Source organism: Narcine bancroftii, chromosome 1 (genome assembly GCF_036971445.1).
Source record: "Narcine bancroftii isolate sNarBan1 chromosome 1, sNarBan1.hap1, whole genome shotgun sequence".
NCBI classification, from domain to species: domain Eukaryota; kingdom Metazoa; phylum Chordata; class Chondrichthyes; order Torpediniformes; family Narcinidae; genus Narcine; species Narcine bancroftii.
Genome location: NC_091469.1, coordinates 189326335 through 189339669, shown reverse-complemented (window position 1 = coordinate 189339669; position 13335 = coordinate 189326335). Strand labels below are relative to the sequence as shown.

At 36.9% G+C, this 13335-nt stretch overlaps 1 protein-coding gene and 1 long non-coding RNA gene across 3 annotated transcripts in view; one reads left to right on the top strand and one right to left on the bottom strand.

The window, feature by feature from the left end:
• LOC138736236 (uncharacterized) overlaps positions 1–13133 on the top strand; it is a 52067-nt gene extending 38934 nt beyond the window's left edge. Inside the window, exon 3 of the long non-coding RNA XR_011340175.1 lies at positions 13007–13133. This is a non-coding gene — a long non-coding RNA (uncharacterized lncRNA). The remainder of the gene's footprint in view (positions 1–13006) is intronic.
• qsox2 (quiescin Q6 sulfhydryl oxidase 2) overlaps positions 1–13335 on the bottom strand; it is an 82925-nt gene that overhangs the window by 53185 nt on the left and 16405 nt on the right. For both annotated transcript variants that reach the window (XM_069885360.1, XM_069885370.1), the window contains exons 3-6: positions 10880–10928; positions 7150–7255; positions 5824–5914; positions 5029–5174 (exon numbers count right to left, since the gene is read on the bottom strand). In XM_069885360.1, coding sequence (XP_069741461.1) covers positions 5029–5174; positions 5824–5914; positions 7150–7255; positions 10880–10928 — 392 coding nt within the window. The remainder of the gene's footprint in view (positions 1–5028; positions 5175–5823; positions 5915–7149; positions 7256–10879; positions 10929–13335) is intronic.

Here is a 13335-nt window from a genome sequence, read left to right as displayed (position 1 = left end):
AACTACTGCAAATTAAACAATAAAGTTACAGAAAACCAAGCAAGCAAACTAAGACATTAAAAGTAGAAACTGGAAAAATAATCCAAGACTATTAATAAAACTACCAAGCATAAACATCTTTTACCAACATGTCCTGAGGAAATGGCAAATAAATGAAATTTTAATCACCATTTACAATATCTTCCTTGTACAACAATTGGAGTCTTGTTTATTATGAAAGATTAAATTTAAGCATTATTATTATTTCTTGGTACACAATGAATGAAAACACATCAAAATGAAACGAAATTAATTGTTGAGGTTAGAAAAATGCTTTAAGTGAAACTTCACCACAAACTATGAGAGCAGAAAAAAAAGTGAAAAATCTGTTGAAAGAATAATTAGCTGATTGCTTTAAACATAATTACCGTAAATAATTGTGTATAATGCGACCCCCCCTCCTTTTTGAGGGGGAAAGGGGAGAAGAATTTCACCCCCATGTATAATATGACCCCACTTTTTACTGGCCCAAAATCATCATGGAAGTGCCACTTTGACAAATTGTTTCGAATGGCGTCGTCATTACCGCACTCCATTGTGGAAGAAAAGTGGTGTAGTGCTGAATGAAATTACAAAATTACCTTAGTAAACAATGAATATATTGTTCAAAATATATTTGTAAATAAAAAGAAAAACATTATTTATTTTAAAATCCATCAAAATCAGACTCATTATCATCAGATGCTCCAAAAAGCGCTTCCCATTCTTCTCTGTTGATCTGTTATTTCATCTTCCTAGTCTGAAGTAGTGGTGGTACTTCCATCGTCCCATAAAACTTTATCTTCAGTCGCATCCATTTTGTTGCCGATTCCGGTCTTTAAAAAAACTCAGGGAGACCATATTACTTGGAAATGAACCCCAGGTCTGCTTCACCCAGGAAACAACAGTGGATAGGCCTGGTTCTTGAGATTTCCCCCTGCTGTTTTTTCCACTTGGTTTGAGGTCATCCAGGAAATCCAATCTTTTCTAACATGGTCCTTAAATGGCTTATGACATCAAGGGGTTGCAGTACACTTGTCAAGCCACTAGGAATAACAGCTTGGTGTGTCTTGAAATGGTTGAGCTGCTTCTTTACTGGTTCTGTCAGATGGGCTTGAAACTTGTCCCACACTAACATTGACGGTTTCTTTAAAAGAGATCCAAGTCTTCTATTCCACACCTTCTCCAACCACAGTTTGATGCCCTCTTCATCAATCCACCCTTTGGGACGGCAGTGTACAAGAATGCCTGGTGGGAACTTTTCTCCTTTTGTAATAGTCTTATGCTTAAAGATCACCATTGGCTGTAACTTGGACCCATCAGCTAAGCAGCACAAAACTACGGTGAAATGGGTCCTTTCATGACCTGTCGCTCTTACATAAACCATCTTACTACCCAGTTTGTCAATAGTTCTGTTACCAGGCATATCAAAACACAAGGGAATTTCATCCATATGGCCAATATTATTCATATCAAAGTCATGCTCCGTCTTTAACTTAATCACAAAATCGTGAAAACTAATGAACTTGTCAACTAAGTCACTGAGAAGCTGCTGTGATATCTTGGTTCTTTGTAGTGTGGCCAGGGAGTGCCTCTTCATAAACCTCTGACGCCCTTGAATGTGCCACTCACTCCATATTTGCGATCTTTCTGCAGTTTCCTAACTTGAAGCTAGATATGGAAACAGGTGACAATATAGCCATCCCTTCTCTGCCTTTCTACCCAGTCCACCAGTGCCTTCTCCAGATCTGGATACAGAGCCTGCTTTCCCCTACGAGCACCTTTGGTCATGGGCAACTTGGCTATCTCTGATTTCTGCTTCCTACAAAGCCTGATGTTACTCTCAGCAACGCCAAATTCTCTGGAGGCTGCACAGTTGTTATTGCTGTCTGCAAACTTGATCACTTTCAGCTTAAATGATGCTTCATAAGCACTGCGTTTTCTCTTCATTCCAGGAGAATACATCATGGATAGAAATTAGAAGAGCAGCAAAATACGCATATCTAGAATAACTGTTATTTTCCCATTTAACGTCCGTTAACAGAAGAGCGAGTAATCGGTGTCCTTGTGGGGGGGGGGGGGGCGGGGGACAGGGAGAAAAAAAAAAAAAAAAAAAAATCGGTTTCATGTGACCATGTACCACCAATGTAAACAAAATCACGTGGTAAATCAGTCAATGTTGGTGGCTGCTGATAATCGTTAAACCTGGCAGAATTTTTTTTTTAAATTACAGCCTCCTGTATAATGCGACCCCCCTATTTTGAGCACAAATTTTGGAACAAAACTATTCGCATTATACTCGAATTTTTATGTAAGCAGCTCAGAAAAAAAACCGTATCAAAAAAATATGAAATCTCCCTTGCATATCATGCAACTAAACATTACATGTTTAGTTTTTTTCTTTGACAAAGAACACAGTTATTCCCAAATACCACAAGTCCAACTCAGTTAAATCAATTCTATTATTTTTCAAAGAAGGAAAGGCCTAAATAAAAGTGCTGGAGCACTGACAGTGGAGTGCATTTTGGGTTTTTTTAATGTGTAATCTAGGTGTTTCTATCAAATGGTGAAATGTTGAAATTATAGAAGAACCATTGAACAATACAGCACAGAAACAGGCTCTTCTGCCCTTATAGTCTGTGCTGAACTATTTTTTTGCCTAGGCTCGCTGACTTACAGCCAGTCTATAGTCCCCATACCTCTCCTATCCATGTACCTGTCCAAATTCTTCTTAAATATTTACATTGAGCACACATTCACCACTTCAGCTGGAAGCTCCGTTCCACACTCCCTTTCATGTTCCCCCTAAACTTTTCCCCTTTACCTTTTAACCCATGTCCTCTGGTTTGCATCTCAGCTACCCTCAGTAGACAAAAAAGTCTATCTATATTTACTGTCTATCCCCCTCATAATTTTAAATACCCTTATCAAATCTCCCCTCATTCTTATCTGCTCCAGGGAATAAAGTCCTCACCTGTTTAACCTTTCCCTGTAACTCAGTTCTGTATTCAGGAAAACATCCTGTTAAATCTTCTCTGCACTTATTGATATCTTTCCCATAGTTAGGTAACTAAAACTACAAATACTCCAAATTTGACCTCACTAATGTCTTATACTACTTTAACATAACATCCAACTACTGAACTCAATACTTATGAAGGCCAATATGCCAAAAGCTCTCTTTACAACCCTATCCACCTATCAGCCCCCTTTCAGGGAATTATCTGTATTCCCACATCCCTTTGTTCAACCGCACTCATTTACCATGCATGTCCTTTCTTAGTTAGTCCTTCCAAAATACAACACCCCATACTTGTCCTCATCCCATGCCACTTTGCAGCCCATTTTTCCTGCTGGTCCAGATCCCTCTGCAAGGTTTGAAAACCTTCTTTGCTGTCCACAACACCTCCGATCTTAGGGTAATTTCCAAATTCGCTGATCTAATTTACCACATTATTAACCAGATCAAACAACAATGGTCCCAGCACTGATCCCTGAGGCATACTACTAGTCACAGGCCTCCAATCTGAGAAGCAATCATCCACCACTACTCCCTGGCTTCTCCCATCTAGCCAATGTCAAATTTGGTTCACTACTTCACCATGAATAACTAGCGTCTGCACCTTCCTGACTAGCCTCCCATGTTAGACCTTATCAAAGGCCTTACTAAAGTCCATGTAGACAACTTCTATATCCTCTCCATCAACCTCCTCAAAAAACTCTACAAGATTGGTGAACATGACCTACCATGCACAAAGCCTTGTTGAATATCCCTAATCAATCCATGGCTACACAAATAATTGTATATCCAATCTCTTAGAATACCTTCCAATAATTTGTGTACAAAATTTTCAGGGTTACTTTTGGAGCTTTTTTTTTAAAAAAAAAGCAGAACGAGTTACCCTCCAATCCTCTGGCACTACACCCTAAGCTAAGGACATTTTAAATATTTATGCAAGAGCCCCTGCAATTTCTACATTATCCTCCCTTAAGGTCCGAAGGAATATCTTGTCAGGCCCTGAGGATTTATCCACCTTTATTTGGTTTAAGACAGCAAGCACTTCCGCCTCTTTAACTTGGGTAGGTTTCAATACCTCACTGCTTGCTTTCCTTACTTTCCACACTGTATTCTTTTCCTGAGTGAATACTGATGGAAAAAAAAATTAGACCTCTCCCATCTCTTGTGGCTCCATACAAAGCTGACCACTCTGATCTTCAATGGGACCAACCCACGTAGATACGGGAAAAACATACAAACTCCTTAGTGATCTGCAAACTTCTCACAGATGAAGTAGTCAGGAATACTGCTGGCTTTTCTGATGACCCAAATTTTGCAAGAGGAGCATTCCCCTGCCTTGGCTGCCATTCCCTCTGTCTACGACTAGAAGAACAAAATACAAGATATCTAAAAAACCTGTGCCTACCTGCTGAACCTTTTTGATTCTCGAATAGGGTAGCCCTTTCTGACTTCAACTCCTACTGTGCCTCGACTCTTACTTGTTCTTGCCGAAGCCTGTTGACCCAAAGCCAGCCCGCTCTGGCTCAGCCCCTCACTTTTATAGGGATACTCAGCTTCTTCCTCCAATCAGCTTCTTGCTGCTGCCTTTCCCCTTTTTAAATTAATGTCAATAACACAATCCAGATCACTAAAAACAAGTTAATAGATACAAAGAAAATTACATTGAAATCATATAATGCATACATTACTTTTACAGTCTTCTTGAAAATGATTTCCAGGTTAAACAAAATTGGAAAATAATTTTGAATCCTATTCATATTGTTCCTGCACACACAAGTATGATCAAGAGATTTTCAGTCATCACCTGACAAATACAGGTTTCTTCTTTCCAAAAATCTAAAACCAAGAGTACACCATGTTGTCTTTTAGTGACACTACTCAGTGGCTCACCAATGCATTGTAGGTATTTTTCTTTCCCATTCTATTTCAAATTTTATGACATAGCAAGATTATGTTTTTCAAAAGTACAAGGACATTTTTTGTACACTCACATATAAATTAATCCATGGGAACCATTAGGGTGCAACAGGTAGCAAGATGGTACTGTATGAATATTGAATTTCTCCATCAACATTTTATCTCTATTCATTGCCCGTTTTACTACAATATTTTCATACTGCATCAGATCAAGAATCACCTATTAAAAGACAAAAAATCTGTAAACATCATAACTCAATTATTTTATAGAATTAAACATCATTTTTAATAAAATTAGTTATCCATCTTTTCTAAACATCAAGAACACCAGTAATCCCTACATTTTGCCATCGAGTGTCTGGATAGAGCTTCTAAACTAAAACTAGGCATCTGGTTCTAAATATAAGCCAAATGGAAAATGCAATCTAACAAACCAGATTGGTACTTTTATTGAAGGCAATTCCAAAGAATGTAGTTTAAGTTTTTGAAAGTAAAATATTCTACTTGGTTTAAATGAACTAAGATTGCATTCAGAATACTGGAGTACACGAAAGGTTATTTCAGTTTATAACTTTTAGAAGAGGAGTCAAACATCAATTGCATTGGTTTTTGCTTACAGATTCGATGTTCACATGCTTGGCCTCAGTGGAATGTTCATTGAAAAATGCAGTCATCATTAATTAATCATTTTAATTTTTCACCCAAAGTTATACTGGATATCTTTACTTTATTTTCACTTTTAGAATATAAAATTTGATGCACCTGACAAGCCCTTCACTTTGGTGAAATGGAGAGGGGCAGAAGAGAAGAATTTGGAAGGGAATGTAGAAAAAATAAACAAGCTAGAGCAAGAGGAAAATCAAACTCACCTCCCGACCTATGTAGGATAACTCTGTTTCAAAGATAACAGCAGTATAATGCCTCTGATGTCTACCCAAATCTGATAGAACAGAGAGAGTGCTGAAAGAGAGGAAATACATTTTAAAGACCATCCACACATTTAGAAAAAAAAACAGCTCCCGAATGACCTTTTTTTTTCATTCAACTAAAACTTTGATGAAAGATAATTTCATAATTACAAGTTTAAGAAAATGAAACTATAAATAAATGTTCCAGATTTCTGTGAAAACATAAAATATATTTAGTTAATCTTGAGAATGCTTATGTTTGTGAATGGGGTTTAGCTAAAAAGTAGGATTTGCAATGATTATTTCTAAGTTGCAGTTCACCTTCTGAAGACACTTTGTTGCTTACTTTTGGTTTTTACACATTCAAAATGACTGTCTTTCCAAACAAAAAAGTTGTATAAACCATAACCTCCAGTTAGATGACTGTGGTGTTCATACACCCAGCTCCAAGTCTTCTCCTTGCTCAATCATTCTTAATTTTTCAAGTAGGCTTTGCTGCGTATTAGCAATAGAAACACTTGATCACATCTCCCTTCTGAGTCAAAAAGCTGCAGCATGAATCACCAAGATTTTGGTTAATATTAGCACAAAAATTAATCTATTGTATGTTTAGTGTCTTAATAATGCAAAGGGCAGTTCTGTTTAATGCACTATGACAAATCATCATCGATAATATTATATACAAGGAATTATATACATGGATCAAGGCATAGGAGCATCCATATCAGGATGGCTAGGCTGGGAAATAGCTTCTTCCTGCAGGCTGAGAGATTGATGGACAGTATCCTGTTGCAGAGTAGATTATCCTAAAATATTTATATTTTAAATGATGTCTTTATGTATACATGTGATTATTATGTTCGGTGTATCTTGTCTGTATGTGTACACTATTGTCAAGAGAAATGCTGCTTTGTTAGGTGGTCAGATGATAATAAACTTGAACTTAAACAGTTAATGTTGTGAAGACAGAATGAGAGAATATTGTGCATGAAAGGAACAAAGGAAAAATGTAGTAAAGTGGTTATCAAGGCCTTGTTCCTTCATTTCCTCATTCTAAAGGAAAGGTTGGTAGAATAACCAATTTGTTGTATAGGCGATGAGAGAAAATGGATAAAACTTAACCAGGTTAGAAGAACATCTCCTTAAAAATGAATGGCTTTACACAAATTGACAATAGGTGGTGGTATTCTCTTGAAATGTATAACAGGGAAATATCTTTCTAAACTTGTATTAAGGTAATTAGGCAATTACATTATTATATAAAAAAAACTTGTACTTCAACAATACCTGGTTGGTTCCAGCACAGGGCAAGCAGGGGGCTTATTTGCAATTGTATTATTTTGTAGGAAGTCAATTATTACATGCCGTAACGTCTGCAATTCCCTGTTTGGTCCTGTAAAAAAAAATATTGGAAATTTTAAGAAGTTCCCCAAGCTATTATTCATGAGTATGATCATCAAAACAATTGTCTAAATGTTGATTTTCACCAATATTTATTGATGATAGGGTTTAAAACTTACGGCAGCACTTAAAATGTTCAAGTTTAAACTTATTTTCATCTGACTGTATATATACTGCCCAACCCATCTATATCTCTATATTTTTTTTTAAAACTTTTTGGGATGATTTACTCTCTACAGGATGCTGCTGATCAATCTTAAAGTCTGCAGGAAGAAGCCATTTCCCAGCATGCCAATCCTGATTTTGATACTCCTGTACCTCTTTCCTGATGGGTGAAAATAGTGCACTGGATGGAAAGGGTCTTATTTAAGCAACACACCCAGTCAATGTCATTAATAAAAGCCCTTTTGATGATCCTCTGTATCAACTCCGATCCAATATTTTGCAGCTACCAAACCACAAAATGATGCAGCCTGACAATACACTCTCAATTATACTCTTGTAAAAAGTTGTCTGGATGGGGGCCAATAGCCTTGCTCTCCTCAACCTTCTTAGGAAATGTAGCTGCTGCTGTGCCTTACTAACTTGATGAGGTGTTGTGTGGTCCCAGTAGAGGTCATTCTTATATGCACACCAAGGAACTCTGTGCTCTCCACAACAATCATTGATGAGTAGTAGAGGAGGTTGATTTGAAAACAATATACAAATTTTAACAAAAATCAAATTATAAAGTGGAAAGTCAGCAAAAGAAAGTTCAAGGATGGCAAAAGTGTATATTAACTATGAAAATAGCCAAAATCCATGTGATCTAAACTTTTAACATCCTTGGCATTTTCTCTCTAACAAGTGTCTGACTTCCAATTCCACTCCAATCACTTGCATTCTGGGTTCTGGGAATGACATGAGAATGTCATCTGCATATTTAATATTTTACTCCTAAATATAGGTTTGAGGAAATAAACATACTTCTGTCAATGCTTGGAAATCAATGACTGATTTAGTCTAGAAAACACAAGAAATACCCAGTTCACCTCACCATCACCTCCTCCTGTGCTTTGGTTAACTTGGTCAACACGGATGAGTTGGGCCAAAGCACATATTTCCGTGGTAATATTCTTTGGCTTGGCTTCGCGGATGAAGATTTATGGAGGGGTAATATTACTCTATGTATAAATGAAGATGCTGCATCTTGAGCAAACAATGAGCTGCAGGAGGAACTCATCCTTGGATAAAAATGGTCAGTCAACATTTGGGTCAGGATCCTTTATCGAAACAAGTAGGAAGAAATTATATCTATCAAAGGGGAAAAGTTGGGCAAAAAATTAAAAGAGTATTGGGCAGAGGGGTGAGACATGGAGAAAAAGGTAGCAGGAGAGACCACTGGGAGAGAAGTAAAAAATTGGAGAGAAAAGTTAAAAAAACAGGGGTAGATGGAAACAGTGAAACCAGATAACTAAAATTTGGAAAAACAAAGTTTATGTCATTAGGCTTGAGGCTGACCAGGAAGTATATGATGTGTTGTTTGTCAAGTTTACATTTGGCCTTACCCTGGCAATGGAGGAGGCCAAGGACAGACATATTTGTATGGGAATGGTGAAGAGAATTGAAATGGTTTGCAATTAGTTCAAGCCAACACTCAGAGCGTAGGCATTCAGCAAAGCAGTCACTCAATCTACATTTAATCTCGCAAACATGGAAAAGGCCAAACCGAGTACAAAAAATGCAAATTAGGTTGAATTAGGCTGACCAACGTCCATGCAAAGCCCTGGATGGAGGTGAGGGGGAGATACTGGGACAAGTTTTTCACTTTTAAATGCAAGCAGTTTATTGTTTGTACAAAATGTTGGTGAATTTTTTGAGCAGTTCTGTTTGCCCAACTGTAGGAAGAATGTCATTGAGTTAGAAAAAGGGCAGAAAAGATTCACAAGATTTAACCATAACTGGGGGTTTCAGTGAAAATGAGAACAGCATAGGTTGGAGCTTCCCCCCTCCTCCCGCATGTGTGGGAGGAAGAGTGGAGACCTTATGGAAGTATACAAGATAATAAGGGACATGGATAAATTGAAAAGGTGGCACAGCTAGCGTAACAGTTAGTGCAATGCTATTACAGCACCATAAACCCGGGTTCAAATCCGTAAGGAATTTGGATGTTCTCCCCACGTTTTTGAGGGTTACCACCCGCACCCCCCCCCAACTGAGTGCCTCAGTTTCCTGCCACTCTCCATAATGTGCAAGGCTGTAGGTTAATTTGGTGAAATTAGACAGCATAAGTTTAACTGGCCAGAATCAGTTTCAACTGCACGATAAATAAATTTCAATTTTAAAATTTAAAAAATTAAAAATTTTAAAAATTTCCACAAGATTAGAAAGTGTAAAACTGGAGGGTGAAATTTTAAAGTGAGAAGGGAAAGATTTGAAGGAGATTCGAGAGGCATTTCTACCCCCAACCCCCCCCCCATACAGTTGCTGGAGTGTATATGGAACAAACTGCTAAGGAAAATTGGGGGGGGGGGTGTTGCAGATTAGTTACAACATTTAAAAGACAGTTAAATGGATAGGAATGGTTTTGAGGGATTTAGACTAAACACAGGCTCAAGTAGGCAAGCATAGAAGAGTTAGGCCAAAGAGCTGTTATCTGTGTTTATAATTTACTTTCTTACCCGACAACTGCTTGGTTTTAAAAAAAAATGAGTTATTCTGTGGTCAACATTAATGGCAGTCGCTTTTTATTCCAAATGCATTTAATTATTTGAATTTAAGTTTCTCAGCAACAATGGTGAAAGTTGAATCCATGAATTCAGATCAGTAGTTCAGGTAATTGTTTACTGTTTGCGTAACTCAGACACATCACCAGTAAGATCCAGAGCGGGTGTATGGGACAATTTAATTTACATTCCACTGACTCCAAAAGGTGAATTGTTAACAATTAGGAAGAGGATGGTTGTATGTTAAACAATCTTTGGTTTATTCAACATTAATGTCATATTATGAACATGAAACACAGTATACTAGAATGGTAACAAAATAATATGAATCATTGCTTTACCTGGACAAAACAGTCTCCAAATGGTGGGAAGGGAAGTGAAAAGATAAGTGCTGAATGATAAAGTGCCACAAGACAGGGAATGGTAGGTGAGAATAGGCCAAGGAGCTTTAAAGGAAGCAACACCATTGAAATGTTGATAAAAGGAATGGGAATTTGTGCCTGGTGGTGGAATCTTTTTTGGATCTGACACAATATATTTAAAGATTCTGGATTAAGTAACCATTTTTCGACACACTTATGAAAACTTTTATTTCTGGGTGGTTGATTGATATATAGAAGAGTAGTTCTGACCCAACTTCAAATAAAAACAAAATAAACAACCATAGAAAATAAATAATCTAGAAGTACAGTACTGACTCTAAAGGTATCACTTTTGTTGCATTTGCATATCCAAAGCATCAAACAAATAACACAGAGCTATCATATCCACATCAATATCGTGTAATTTCAACTTCTTTATTTATTTAGAATTAGTGCATCAATATTATAAATTTGAACAAAAGGAAATAAGAAATTAAATGTTCTGCTAAATATGGATGATTCCCTGTAATGTTCTCATTTGTGACATACCTTTATAATCTTCTCCTGTTGTGAACTGGCCGACAAGTGCTTTGAAGAACTGCAAGGGAATATCAAAAGAAATGACATGAACAAACTTCTTAACTGAACACACACTAGTTTGTGGATTTTTAAAAAATGTTGTATACTTATACAGAAAGCAAATGTTATTGTAAAAATTAAAAACTTGGTAAAACAAGTTTCTTAAAATATTCTTGCAGGGTTATGTTTCCCCAATAGCCTACCTCCTTCTGCTATCAATAATTAATTCACTATTTTCCAACCCAATTAGGCAGAATTATGCTTGGACTGTCAAGAAAATAAAAATAGATTATTTTAATCTCTCCATGATAAAATGCTATGAGATATCAGCCTCAGATTACATGTTCCAAATACATGTACATTCTTGAAAGAGAAAGAAAATTGTTCTGATACAGACAGATTTTTAAAATTCTGTATGAGCAACATAACGTCAGTGCATGGAGAAAGTTTTAAAAACAATTAAATACATTGCACACAATTCACTAATGACTCAATTAATAAACTCAAAAAGTCTTTAGAGAAACCATACTTAACTTTATAGGGTTTTAAAAAGGAATAAGAAAAAAATTGAGGCCTATGCCATTTTGCTTTGATTAAAACAATGATAAAGGATCTTCAGGACAACTCCCAAATTCTATCCAAGGAAAGCAATAAAGCTTTGGTGACCAAATTTTCATCTGGATTTCATCTCAATATCAGCACTTCCATATAAAATCCAGATTATTTGAAAGCAACCTTGCCAAAGGCAAGACCTACCTTATTTTTAATGACAAAACTACCAAGTTTCAAACCAAGTATATAAATGGAGTATCATTCCATGAAAAATTCCCTCTTTGTATATTTAGTAACCAATGGCCAATGAGGCAAAGTTGTTCTGGTACTAAAATGAATGGAGATCAAATGATTGAGAATTTTAAGACCACAAGACTCAGTAACAGAATTAGGTAATTCAGTCTGTTGAATCTAATCTGCCATTCCAAGCATGACTGATGTATTTTCTCCTATCAATCCCATTTTCCTGCCATCTCTTCATAACCTTTGATGCCCTAGCAATCAAATTCATAATAACTTCTACTTTAAATGTACCCAGTAACGCCCACCACAGCAGTTTGTGGCAACACATTCCACAGATTCACTCCCTTTGGTTAAAGAAACTTCTTAACTTTGTTCTGATGCGATGTCCTTTTGTTCAGTGCCCTCTGGTCCTGGCTTCTTCCATGACTGGAAACATCTCCATGTTCACTCTATCTAGCCCTTCCAATATTTGGCATGAGGACTCTCCTAATCATTCTAACTCCAGTGAATACAAGTCCAGAGCTAAACTCTTCTCATACATTAACCAGCTCATCCCTGTAATCATTCTCGTAAACCTCCTATGGACCATTTCCAATGCCAGCGCAATCTTTCTTAGATACGTGGCACAAAACTGTTCACAATACTGCAAATGTAGTCTGACCAACCCTTGTAAACATCACCCTGTAAAGCCTCAGCTTTGCATCTTTGCCTTTATACATCAACCTCTTGAAATAAACGTTAACATAGCACTTGCCTTCCTTTCTACTAACTCAACCTGCGTTTAACTTGGGGAATCCTCTACTAGGACTTCCAAATCCCTTCAGAACTCTGTAATTCTGAATTCTCTCCCCATTGAGAAAATCATATACTTTTTTTATTCCTTCTACCAAAGTACACGACCATGCTACACTGGAATCCACCTGCCACTTATTTGCTCATTCTCCCAGTCTCTTTCCTCAACACTACCCCTCCACCTATCTTTGCATCATCCACAAAGTTGGCACCAAAGCCATCAATTTTGTCATCATTTACATACTGTATGGTGTAAAAAGAGGGAACCAAATATTAACCCCTGTGGAACATTACAAATCACCAACAGCCAGAAAATGGTCTTATAGTTATTGTGTAGTTTAGTTGAGAATTTAAATTTCAAAACAGATAAAATTTATTTTTGAACTATTCATTTATATTGTAAGATTTATTACATTTATAAAAAGGTTTCTTGTTTGTTTTTGTCTGTTGAGCATTATAGCCCAAGAACATTAAAGTCAAGTATGATTCAACCTCTCCTTATGCTTGCAGGTATGATACACCTCCTCTAAGTATACTGGTGATGTGGCCGAGTTATGCATTAGTAAAGTTTCCTGAACTACTGATCTGAATTCTTGGATTCAGCTCTCACCGTTACAACTGAAGAACTTTAATTAAAATAATTAAATGCATTTGGAATAAAAAGCAATTGCCAGTAATGCTGACTACAGAACAGCTGAATTATTATTCAAAAACCAACCAGTTATAAACAGACACAAGCCTTTTGGCCTGAGTTGCCAAGTTGCCCACCTGAGCCAGTCCCATTTTTCTATATTTGGCCCAAATCCTTCAAAGCCTTTCCGATACATTTACCCCATGAA